Consider the following 12,336-nt stretch of genomic DNA (forward strand, 5'->3'; position numbering starts at 1 on the left):
CTGCCTGCATCACAGCAAACAGAATTGTCAGAGAAGTTCGTTTTTCAAACGGATGTAAACAAATCGTTTTAAATTAATAAACGAAATATCTAAATACTACAGCAAACACTAAACTATTACAAAATAAACCTCCACTGAAATATACAAGCTAATTTTAAGCAGAACATCCGATTTCTAGCAAAGGAACGACCTGTTTTGGTTCCAAGCGAGCTGTCAAACAATCTGGCCATGCGCGCCACGATCCTGGCTGGCTGGCCAGCAGTGACATTTAATCAAAACAGCAAATAATTTCGAACGTGGATACTTTTGGTCGGCCCCGTACGTGCTCTTGATGCGATCAAAACAAATTACCGGCAAAGATGTGCAGAACTTTACCGTGGAACGTGTACCGCCAGCACTGTTTGTGACACCTTAATGACCAGCCTGTAAGCTAAACCCCCGCCAGCCAGCAACCCGACAGCACAGTGTATCCGCTACGATGAAGCTGGTCCGAAAGAATGTCGACAAAACGGGCGATGGGTGCGTACTGCCCGCTGCGTGCAATAGATGCGGTAGAGTTTGGAGCACTTAATCAAATTCCCTTATTTACCGATTGCAGGAGCGTTACCCTCGTACCCGAAGAACCGGAGGATATGTGGCACGCGTACAATCTCATCGCGGAAGGTGATCAAGTCCGTAGCAGCACCATCCGGAAGGTACGAATGGAAGCTGCACTGTACATTCGCCGTAACGCGGTATTTACATCCTTGGTTTCCTTGCTCCACCCACCCTAGGTGCAAAACGAATCCTCTACCGGGTCGTCGAGTAGTAGCCGCGTACGAACGACACTCACGATTAGCGTCGAGACGATATACTTCGACACGCAGGCTCAAGTGCTGCGCCTGAAAGGTCGCAACATAGAGGAGAATCAATTCGTAAAGGTAGGTGTCAATTGGTAAAATGGTGTAGCTTAGCCTGCCAACTAAACCTCCCTTTCCGTACCGTTTCGCTGCAGATGGGTGCCTACCATACGATCGATCTCGAGCTAAACCGTGCGTTCACGCTCATGAAGCCGGAATGGGACACGATCGCGCTGGAACGCATTGAAATGGCTTGTGACGTAACGCAGAACGCGGATGTGGCCGCAGTGATCATGCAGGATGGGTTGGCACACGTGTGCCTGATCACGTCCAGTATGACGCTGGTACGGAGCAAGATCGATGTGGCGATCCCGCGCAAACGTAAGGGCAACGTTCAGCAGCACGAGAAGGGCCTGAACAAGTTCTACGACGCCGTGATGCAGGGTATACTGCGGCACGTCAATTTTGAGGTGGTCAAGTGTATCTTGATCGCATCGCCCGGCTTTGTGAAGGATCAGTTCTACGAGTATATGTTTCAACAGGCTGTAAAGACTGACAACAAGGTAAGCGAATTTGAAAACGAAAAGAGGTTTTCGGCAATTTTTTAAATATTTTATTTGTGTTTGCAGGTGCTGATAGAGAATAAAAGTAAATTTATGCTGGTTCATTCGTCCTCCGGGTTCAAGCATTCACTTAAAGGTATGCAAATTACGACCCCTCAAAAACGCAACCGACAAACCATAAATTCGTCATAATTTACAACTTCCAGAGGTGCTCCAAGATCCGGCCGTAATCGCAAAAATGTCCGACACGAAGGCGGCCGGCGAGGTGAAAGCGCTGGAAACTTTCTACACCACGCTGCAGCTCGAACCGTCGAAGGCTTTCTACGGCAAGAAGCACGTCTGCAAGGCGGCCAACGCACAAGCCATCGAGATGTTGCTGATTTCGGACAATCTCTTCAGGTCAGTAGTAGTGAACAACGTATTTTGCTGTTTTTCTTTTCTTCATATTTTATATCTTAAACGCGAGTTCCCTCTGTACGGAGATGCTTCGGATCTCCGCGGAAAAGGGAACGTAATGCCTAGTCTAGTCTTAAAACACGATTGCAGGAAGGTTGGTTTGGATATGATTCATTAAGTTCCACGCGCCCCCTAAATCTGCAACGGTGGCAGCACGAACTGATCCATGCGCCGGTCGTACCCAAAGATGTTGCGATCGTAGCTTCGCTGATTGGTCAGCCGATTGTCCAGCAGCTTGTGTTGATTGTGATATCTGAGGAAAGATGGGAAAAGCAATTGGATTAATTTATTGATCATAAATATTGTTGCAACACAATAACCTGCCCGAAGGATGCTAATTCTTTCACGCGTTCAACATGACACACACACAGTTGGAAATCGGTTTCAAGGCATCGATTTGTCCCGTACCTCGAAAGGGATTCACATTGAAAGTGAATTAAAAAAAGAGATAATTTTAGCTGTGACCTTCTCCACGCGCTTCTGCTTCCCGTAGCAGAACAGCGGTACATATAAGGCACGCTCCGGTCGCAATTGTTATTCAATATCAGTTCTTCAGGCAGTTCGCGCGGTATCATGGACGTCCGTCCGAGCACGGGCAATATATCTTGTGCCCGTAAAAGGTCGCCTGATCGCCTCCCGAAATTAAAGTACCAACCAAACCCGCACGCCAAAAGCGAAAACGCGAATTTCGCGTTCTTTTTCTTGTGTGTGTGTGTGTGTGTGTGTATCGCACATCCGCAAAAGGGAACTCCCACTGCGGTTTCTTCACGGAGCACACCATTTACCATCCAACCAATCGCGCAATTGATTGAACGTCTTATGCGCTTAATTTGATTACCGACCCGCCAGCTGGGCCAGTGCGGGAGACGGGCGGCCGCGTATCGATTGTTTTCGGTCACGCAAGGATTGTTGGGGTGGGGGAGTAGTTTTTGGAGCTTTGATTTTGATTGAAAACAACACACCCTACAATTGTACACTTATGTTTCATTTTTGCCCCCGAAGCATGATGTGGCGTGTGGCAGATTGGCGTGTAATAAGCGTACGTCATGATGGCAAATGAAATTGATCCAATTTCACCAGAACCGAGAGTGGAGATGAGATTCAACCCCATCAAGTGCTCCACTGAATGGCACGCTGCTAATTAAGTATCCGGCAAATATCTCAAGCACCCGGGGCAAAGCTTAAGCACGTCAGAATCGATAAGTCACTGAAGTAGCACTTCTCTATTAGCTCAATTACTGGCCCTGGTCGCCGCGTTATCGGCAAAAAAACCCACTCCACAAAATTCCCAAACCCGCGTGTGCTAATGCAGCCGTAATAGACCGAAGCGATGGAATATTATTATATCAGTGCGAAAAGTGGTGATAAGGAATGAGTCGAAAAAGTGGAAGACAGCATATAAGCGTGTCCTCTTCTTATCATGTCGGTTGTTGGGTTTGGTCAACATTCCATCGTATCATGGTAGTCCCGTTTTGTGGAAGCAATATATTTAGATGCCCCATCAAAAACTCAATGGACTGAATTTTGCTAGAGAAGCATTGCAAAAGTAGGGCTGTTGACTCCTGCAGGGTCTTACGACAATTATCATAAATATTCGCATGTTTTCGCCCCTAAGTCATGCCTGCCATTTCTGGATAACTAGACTTAATGATACCACGAAGTTGGATAGCCAATCCTCGCTACAGTGGACGGCCCAGATGGGACTTGAACCCCGGTCCTATCGTACGAAGATCGACGCCGTTGTCGCCTCTACCACAAGGTCGCGGACTCTATTATATTGACCAGAATATTCTTCAATCCATAACAACATATATCGGTACTAATGGTCTGATCCTTGAGCCCAACCTACGGATCGCCAAATTCTCCCCCAGGCCAAGATCTTGCGTTTATACAATGTTCTCATTTTTCTGCAGCAGAAAGAAGATGTTGTGAAACCCGAAAGAACTATAGACAGTACTCAAAAAGTACCTCAAGACGTATCAGTGATTCATTGTCGATCAAGGTACCTCTTCTGCCAAGAGAACTCATCGACCACGAGACCTTGTCCCCTTAGATGCCTCGCCATCCATACGGTCTATCAAGATAACTTTTCCTAAGGATAAACGAAGTCTCTCTCATCACCAAGGGCCAACCAGAGGTCTTAACATACAACAGTCTCGCAATGTACAACTTAATCCACCAGGAATAGCCTCTATCCCACGATTATACCGGCCATAGATAATCAAAATCAACTGATAACACTCTAAATATATCTCTGTACGTAATAGACATGATACAAAAAAAAAACGACAGATATTTGGATGGATCACTAGGATACATGGTGGTGGCATGACAAATCATTATAATCAGTCATTTTTATGTACGGTTATGGATATCGATACTTCCGGTATTGCCCGATAAGGCACTTCTGCAGCTAGCACAGCTGGGTGGTTACGCTATCGGGCTGCATATTTTTTGTGCATTTGTACCGCAACGCTTAGCGAACTCCCTCTCTGGACCAGCCACACTGTTTGAAGTGTCGATAAAGCGCAACATGCCACTTTCTACTCCCGCGAGTAGCGTTTGTCCGCTGCGTCAATCCAACAATCGCAATCGCAAGTTTAAGTTACTCGTTAAGTCAACAACTTTTAGGAATGTACAGGAAGTAGTGTACAGAGTGCACATGATACCTTGGTGCCATGAACGCTCTCAGGAAAACATGTTGGGCAACCTGAACGAAATAGTTGAATTCTTCCCATTGTTTTAACCTAGTTGGTTTTTTGCACCACAAAGCCAGCAAAACAAATCCAACCCCCACCCCGCGGGGTCGCTTTCGAATGCGATGCCAAAAACGCTTTCAATGAAGCGTCCCTCCAAACATCTCGTCCACCAAAGCATTATGCAAAAACGGCCTGTGAATGTGGAGTGTTGCGATGCGATTAAAACAACTGCCACTGCTGACCCAGCAGCACCATCCACACCCGCCATCTGGTCGTTTGTTGGTGTGACCCATTTGCATACTTGCCAATAGAGTAGTACGTCCCAAAGCAAGTCACACTAGCAACACACACGCACACGATTTAAACTGGTTCATGCCCACCAGGCTAGGGAGGTGCTGCTTGATTAAATGCAAATGTTGATGCGTTTGCGTACAGGTGGTATGGAGTTGAAGTTGAAGTCTAGCTCCACTTCTGCATTCCTCCACAGAAGACCGATCAATCAAACTCATGCCGTATCTTGTGCGTCCTATGTCAAAGTCTTATCTAAATGAATAGATTCTGTTGGGCGTTACAACGCACACACACACACCCACCTGCATTGTAGAACGAGCGAACTCTCGGCGGCGGAGACTTCTGGAGGTCCCGAGCGTCGTGTTGTGCTACGGGCAGTAAGCAACCGTGAAGGAGAAGGTGACGTTGACGATCGGCTTCGATCTGTCTGCAGCCCACTGTGCGTACCGGCCGTACCGGTCGAGTACCACCCGCCGCTGGCACCAAACGAGCTCCGACCGGCATCACGAGTTGATCCCGAAATCTGATGTGGGGGTGATTTACTGCTGCGACCTCCAGTACCAAGATGGCCGTGCCTGGGTATCGCTGTTATATCATGTTCCGTTTTATTGCTTGCTCTCCTGCTGCTGGCGACGATAGATCCGTGACGAGCGTAAGCGTTATTGCCGGTGGGAAATGTTGTTCCACCACCGTTCCGTACCGTGAGATTGTATAAGCATTTGTGCAGCTTACTGTTTCTAGCGCCATTTTCCGATTTGCTCAACCCATGACGATCACCCATCGTGGTGAAATGGGTCGTTAAAACGGGACGCCCGGTAGCACCGATGTAGTAGTCCGGGTTGCGATCCGGTGCCGATGGCATACTTGCAGGGCAAAGCGTCACAGGGTCTAGCTCAACCTTCCGAGGGAGCGTCAGCAAAGTAATGGAATGCTGGCAGAACTTCCAAATGCTTTTCCCAGCTTCTGGAGCTCACTGAACTCCAAGGTCAACGACACCGCCGCCACTCTCCGCGGGCGTGTGTGCATTCAGTGATCTTTTCCGTTTCGGTGGTTTATTGTTGTGCCTCGCCGAATCTGGAGTGGAGCGCGCGTGCGGATAGAAGCAAATGGTGGGCCACTACGGTAAAGGAATGGGAACAAAAGAAAAGGTAATTCAGCATTATTAAGCTAACCAGTTCTCGTGAGTGAGATATTGGGGGCGAATTGTTGGTGCGTCGTCGTCCGGCAACTCTGATCTCCAGATTTTATCCGGAGGGCGAAAACAAACTCATGAATTTACTGTAATGATTTTGAAGAACTATACAAGCGCGAGACTTTTTTATAGGCTCCCTCTTGTAGAGGGAACGAACTTTGTTGTCACGCGATCCGAGATCGAGAATGTCGAGAGGGGAGATACTGGAAGTCATTGATGCAAAACAGACCCCTTCTAGACACGCGTTGGGACACGCTATCTTCACCATCTCTAATTACAGTGCTACGATCTTTGCGTTGGTCTAATTACATCGGCACCCTTTGCGATCGTCCATGTCTAGCAGCAGCGTTCGTGTCGTATGGAAAACGGTCTGTGTTTATCGAATGTAGTCTCCTGTGCAAAGCTAGGAAGATAAGAGTATTACAAAGTCCAGGGCGCATCATGCAACTCTTGTTCCGGGAAGTTCGAAAAGTGATGTCTACCCGGTGACCTGCCTAACCTGGTGACGAGGGCTGCATTTGGCGGCGTGATTACTGCATCACTGTTGACTCAGAGCAGACCTTTTACTTTTTCTCATCTCAACACACACACACACACGCGGACTTTAAACGATGTCCACAAACGTCATCACGGCGTGGAATTCCATCACCCAGTGAGACCTTGACAGAGAGTGGGAGAATCTACCGGGGGTTGACACTAAAAGGACGCGATAAGAATTGTAATCCATCATCTGTGCACACATCAACTCAGAAACAGAGCTCCAACAGCCACCAAGAACGCAAAGCTCTCTGGCAAAGGTGTCTCTTACGCTTTGTAGTAGCGGCTGCTGGACGCGGACACGGTGAAAACCGGATCGTCGACGAATATGAGTGACTTTTTAATGGATCTGTGTGGAATATGTGGGGTGTTGTATCGCGAACGTGTGTCCAAGATTGGGTAGGATTTGCGTACCCACCCACACTCAATTCTTGGTCTGCTTACTTCGATTCTAGACCACGCGCGCGCGCGCACCTAACAGACCGAGAGAGTTGCGTAGAATCTGAAGAATTAATTCTACCGCTCCCCGGTTGGAAGGGATCACATTTCGTCCAAGAAACACAATCGCCAAGAAGGCCATTCTATCACGACGTGGAGGTGATTTGTTTCTATGGGAACGGCCATTTGTGGAACAACTACAGTCGTGGCTAGCTAATTACAGTTCCAACAATCTCTGCGGCCTACTACCACTAATTACAAGCTCTCTACTTTGATGGAATACATCAACGACACGGGAAGTCCTCGTCCTAGCGCAGTTCTCGGATAATTTGAATCGCTTTCTGCTTCTCCGCCGCCGTGAGGAAAAACATTACCGCGCCTGTGTGGCCATTACTTTGGAGCGTGGCGATATTTCCGCACCTACACCTTCCCACCGGAGAAAGCGAGCGTGACAGACACCCGGCCCGTTGTTGTAATGGCTGATGTTTTCTGCTGTGTGATGATGGTGCAGTTTACATCAATTAACCCGACACGCTCGCGACGAAATCTCTCCCCATTGCGGTGCAGTGTGGTGCAATTGAAAGCCATGTGCGCGCATCATTAGTATAGCCGCGTTGGGAGAAAAAGGAAGCACAAGACACGGTGGCGTACAGAAATCATTGGAAAGAAGCGGCACACGCGACTTTCTCCTACCGGGTGGGTGCCGCATTAGCGTATTCACTGGGGTTGGTATGGTCGCCGTCTCCCAGCACAAGCGCACGTGTGGCCACATCGATATGGTAAAAGAGCAACAAAGTTGGCGACGAAAATCTCAAACACTCACATTCACATTTCCTTCAGCTGTTGCACTCCCGTGTTTGTGTGTGTTTACACGAATTTAAAAATCGCCAAAACGTGACTTTCGCGACGCCGGAAATCGGAGACAACTTTTACTTTTCTTTCGTTGTCACACACGTAACATGGTTGTCTTTGCTTCACGCTTCTTCCTTGGGTGTCTTAATTACTTCACACACTTATTTGTTTCACCATGAGCTGTCGATTCTTCGCGTTAATTCCACTCATCACTAAGGATTCCACAAAATGTAACCAAAATCCGGAATAACCAAATTCGTCTGAAGTTGAGGAGCTTCGCGGATACACATTGAACCGGTTGCTGCGATCACGCGTCCCTTACTGTTGTTGATGCTCTCGCGCTCGGAAAGTACGCGCGAACTCAAACGGCTCAAGCGTGGCTAATGGTAGAGATGGGTAAGTACAACGTTGACATGGAAAAAACACGATATTTGATGTTGAAACGCAACGAGCCACGGGAGATTTTAATGCTTCAAATTTCAGATTTTCATGAGTGTTTGTGAAATTTGTATCGCTTTCAAATCGCTTTATAAAAGCCGGTCCGCACGAAGCGTAACTCCAAGCGCAATTACTATTTTGCGAAAAAATGAAGTTTATAGGTGTGAGTTGCGCTTTGTCTAGACTGGCTTTAAGAATCTGCCGGATCCGCAAAAATCTCCTCTTCTCTGTGAGGTAATCCCACGGTACGACTCCAGCTTCTTAAGACGTCCTAAGTTACCCCGATGGTATGAGTCTGATTCACGGCCCATGTACTAAAAACCTCAGCACCAGCAACAATCATACCTCTGTTGAGACAAAAATCTTAAACAATCTTAAAATTGATTCTTGAAAATTTTGTATCGCGAGGTGAAAAGATTTGACATCGAGGAAATGGATGTGAGAGGAAAACTTCCCTACGGCAACAGCTGAGAACGCTATTATAAGATTATATAAAGGTTCTTAAACGATTTCCCTACTGTTTGAAATCCTTCGTGGCGTGTGATATTGCTGTTAATTAATTTAATACATTTGTTTGTTCATTTGTTTTATAATACATTTTCTCATCACAAAGAAAAGTTGAGATTTCCTATAAAAGAATTATAAATTTTCAGTAAAAAAGTTTCAGAAAACTATATTTCTATTCAGTTTGCCCATCTCTAACGCCCAGCGTAGATGAGAGAGTTGCGCGTGAACCGGTTCGCTCACGGAATTTGCTTACTCTCTTTCTCTCACTCTCGCTGTGTTGCTGAGACCGGTTTCTGGTTGTCCGGTCCGGCGGTAAACCGGTTCAACAGTGAATTCCCGTTGATCCACATAGAAATCTTCCAGTGCTGATGCTTTATGCTTTGCAGGAAGAAAACTTACATGTCTTTACTACGCCTAGAAGGAAATGTAGAATTGGTCATCAGTTTAAGAATTCCCTTTTGGAACTTCTTAGACGAGCAGGCCTCTCGAATCCTTCTAAATCTGTAGGAAGAAGAGGTTTCCTGGAGAACTAGGGCGATACTTCCCGGTGGAATTCCTGGTGCCCCACATGGACTTCAATTAACCTCCCGGGAAACGGTAGGCTTCCTATGACATCTTCGACCAGCTTCTGATCTCTTGTATCTCAAATGAGGTTTGCGAATATTTCGTCTATTTGCATATATTCTTCTCTTAACCTAGGTGGTACATGATAATCTGCCAAGCAAACATACCCCACAATCAATTACTATCCCATTTTTAACGGTCCTCCGTTCAGCGTAAAACCGGTCTGCCGATATTCCTTCTTTCGCTAATAGCTTCGCGTCTCTACTAGCAACGGTATCTATGTTGCAACAAGAGCATTACCACGGCAGAACCACTGGACCAAGGCTGCTGTAATGGCGCAGAGAAGATATTTCTTCTTTTTTTGCCCACAGATTCGCTAAAAAAAGCTTGCGAGAAACCATCGCGGCTATAATTGCTTCGCCCAACAAAGTGCCGCCGAAATGGTGTTCAAATTAATGCTGGCCATATTTGCAGGAGTGCTGGCTGCACCCTATCTGCTGTCATCTGATGTCACATGTGCTGAGTTGGTGCAATGGAACCTGTGCATTAGTGTGTCAGGTCTTTGCCTCTCGATCGGCCCCCTTCGAGATAGTGATGAAGAACCGGGGGTCTGTCTGTTCCAGTTGGATCTTCACACAACACGAACAATACCCGATCGAATGCGCCAGAATATGCATCTCGGAGGAATGCATGCTTCTCCGTTTTCCCAACACACACTTTCGCTTTTAAATCGATTGCTGTAAACAAAATAGATCTCTGGCTCTCGCTTTTGGGTAAGATTTACGCGAACTGGCTGACTGACGATCGCCAGGCGCTGTGTTGTTTATCCGCTGCTACACATGGTCCAGAGCCAGAGGGAGTTGTTGAACTAGAGGGGACGATTTTGTTCGCGTTGTCGTTGTCGGAAAATTGGAAATTCTGGCGGTACAGGGCAGGGTGTCTTATAAATAGAACCTCGTGTGTGTGTGTGTGTGTGTAGCTCTCGGCCACAAAACACACCGCTCATAAATCGTCATCGTTGCGATGGTCACGTTTTTCCCGTGTTTACTAGATTTACCCGCGAGCGAGTGGCGTGTTTCGTCTTAAATCTGGCTGGCTAGACACCAAGATTAGGAGGTACAGCACGATTCTATTTGCAGCGAAAGAGGCCACATCTGTGTGAAGAATACACCTGTTATTTTAAGAGGCAAAGACCCTATCCGGAAGAAGCGCCACAAACATTTTTGTGGAAGATCCGAAAACTTTAAGATATTTGAGGAAAGTAACCTTTGAGTAGTGGTGATTCATCAGTTTCGGAAAGGTTGTTTCGGCGTCGCGTTCCCTATTTTTAGCAGATTCATGGCCTGCTGCCGTGATTTGCAATGTCTAAATGGCGTCTAAAGACGTGATGGCGTCTGGCAAAGTTCGCGCAAAGATGTCGTCACAATGTCTAATGGTCGTTTCCATGGTTTTCCTCTTCCCGCACCTAGATGCCAGGATGTGGCCACACGCAAAGAGTACGTACAGCTGGTGGAATCGGTCCGCGATTCGGGTGGTGAGGTTAAAATATTCTCCAGCATGCACGTCTCCGGCGAACGTAAGTACAGCCATCATCCTCCAAGAAATGTCCGGCATTAAACCTTTCCCGTTGTCCGGTTTTAGAACTCGCTCAGCTAACCGGAGTGGCGGCCATCCTGCGCTTCCCAATGCCCGAACTAGAGGACAGCGATAATGAGGCCAGCGATGGGTCGGATTCGGATTAGAAGAGATATGCGTACACGTGTGTATGTGCTTGTTATGGGCCCTGTGTGGTTCGTTGGTTCGTGTAGAGGAGAGGAGCTTAAGGAGATTTGTTCGCGTGTTTAGTTGCTAGCTTTATGATTGTTTGTGCGCTGTTATGCTTTGTATTTTTTATCCTCATACTATAACCGGAAAATTCAAATTTTGAAAAGGGAAAACTTCCGAGGGACACACACGCAATATTATTAGCTAGGGTTTATGATCCATTTTAGACAAGCTGTTTAATTTTTTACAATTTACAAAACCCCTTTTTTCATTTATTGTGTGACAATTTACTCTCGCCCTTCTTTGTCAAAATCACGTTAAAAGCCCAGGCAGGGATTAGGGCACTCTGTCACGATAACCTCAACGGAACAACTCCACTACACAGCACTACACGACTTATTGATATTATACGCATACACACACACACGCACGCAAAAACAAGCGCAAAGTGGGTGAACCTTTAGGGAAATTAAGTTGAACACAGACCTCAGGATACGGATGGCTACGAGGCATGGCGGCGATCTAGTGTAAATAAAATAACCCTCATTACCTAACCTACCTAAATCGAAGCACTTCTTGGCAGCGCGTGCGATAGTTAAATGTGTTGCAGTGTCTCTATATACAACTATCAACGTGTAATCGTACTTCAGAGCCAGGAGATTCTGAGCATGCATCTTCCCAAAATGCACGAATCATATTGTACAGAAGAACAACACACACACACACACTCTCGGTTTAGAACGTTGAAGCGCTAGATGTTGAAAGGGAATGCGATGAATGCGTAACGAATATATTCATCCCAGCTTCACACAGTTTAATAACTTTTGGGAGCTTATTTATGCGCCTTTGGGGGAAAACGTTGAGAAATTAGACTCACAAGTTGTACCGGGCGCCACTGTATGCAAGTGTAAGTGTGAAAGTTCACGGTGAAATGTGTGCATGAGTATTTTGGATATAAAAGTAACATTTAAATTAACCATAAATTAAGTTTAAAAAAATTATCCTAAGTTTTCATAAGGTGTCATGAAAGTTTGTTAAAATATTCACCAGACATTTCATCCGTTTACATTAACTTTTTAAAAGCTTTAATAAATTCAATTATATTTTTAATCATTACTGATCAATATTTGTATCCGTTTTGATGGTAAAAAAAGGAATAAGTATTGTATTCAAGTTTATTTTTACTAAATAGTTAA

General features: G+C 46.1%; 2 protein-coding genes across 4 annotated transcripts; one reads left to right on the top strand and one right to left on the bottom strand.

Annotated features, from left to right (window-relative positions):
- The first annotated feature begins 220 nt into the window (after window positions 1-220).
- On the top strand, window positions 221-11,958 carry LOC118511222 (protein pelota). Its single transcript, XM_036054044.1, has 8 exons — window positions 221-519; window positions 599-695; window positions 774-920; window positions 995-1,402; window positions 1,469-1,538; window positions 1,609-1,801; window positions 10,846-10,952; window positions 11,018-11,958. The coding sequence occupies exons 1-8, from the start codon at window positions 479-481 to the stop codon at window positions 11,116-11,118; spliced, it is 1,164 nt and encodes a 387-aa protein (XP_035909937.1). The 5' UTR covers window positions 221-478; the 3' UTR covers window positions 11,119-11,958.
- Window positions 1,824-8,202, bottom strand: LOC118511224. 3 transcript variants are annotated; one of them, XM_036054046.1, is made up of 3 exons: window positions 7,839-8,202; window positions 5,151-5,965; window positions 1,824-2,111 (listed from the first exon to the last, which is right to left on the bottom strand). In XM_036054046.1, the coding sequence occupies exons 2-3, from the start codon at window positions 5,708-5,710 to the stop codon at window positions 1,991-1,993; spliced, it is 681 nt and encodes a 226-aa protein (XP_035909939.1). In that variant the 5' UTR covers window positions 5,711-5,965; window positions 7,839-8,202; the 3' UTR covers window positions 1,824-1,990. The 3 variants fall into 3 exon arrangements, with proteins under 3 accessions (XP_035909939.1, XP_035909942.1, XP_035909940.1); XM_036054049.1 differs by having other exon boundaries at window positions 7,720-8,202; XM_036054047.1 differs by lacking the exon at window positions 7,839-8,202 and adding an exon at window positions 6,540-7,687.
- Window positions 11,959-12,336: the final 378 nt, after the last annotated feature.

This window comes from Anopheles stephensi, chromosome 3 (assembly GCF_013141755.1).
Source record: "Anopheles stephensi strain Indian chromosome 3, UCI_ANSTEP_V1.0, whole genome shotgun sequence".
Taxonomy (NCBI): Eukaryota; Metazoa; Arthropoda; class Insecta; order Diptera; family Culicidae; genus Anopheles; species Anopheles stephensi.

Bases quoted from the DNA above. Each gene is read 5' to 3' on its own strand.
- LOC118511224 (XM_036054046.1), bottom strand. From the start codon at position 5,710: ATGCCATCGGCACCGGATCGCAACCCGGACTACTACATCGGTGCTACC. The intron at 2,112-5,150 runs GTGGGTGTGTGT...ATCTTTCCTCAG, and splicing joins TCGCTCGTTCTACAATGCAG to ATATCACAATCAACACAAGC.
- LOC118511222 (XM_036054044.1), top strand. From the start codon at position 479: ATGAAGCTGGTCCGAAAGAATGTCGACAAAACGGGCGATGG. The intron at 1,539-1,608 runs GTATGCAAATTA...TACAACTTCCAG, and splicing joins GTTCAAGCATTCACTTAAAG to AGGTGCTCCAAGATCCGGCC. The intron at 10,953-11,017 runs GTAAGTACAGCC...GTCCGGTTTTAG, and splicing joins CATGCACGTCTCCGGCGAAC to AACTCGCTCAGCTAACCGGA.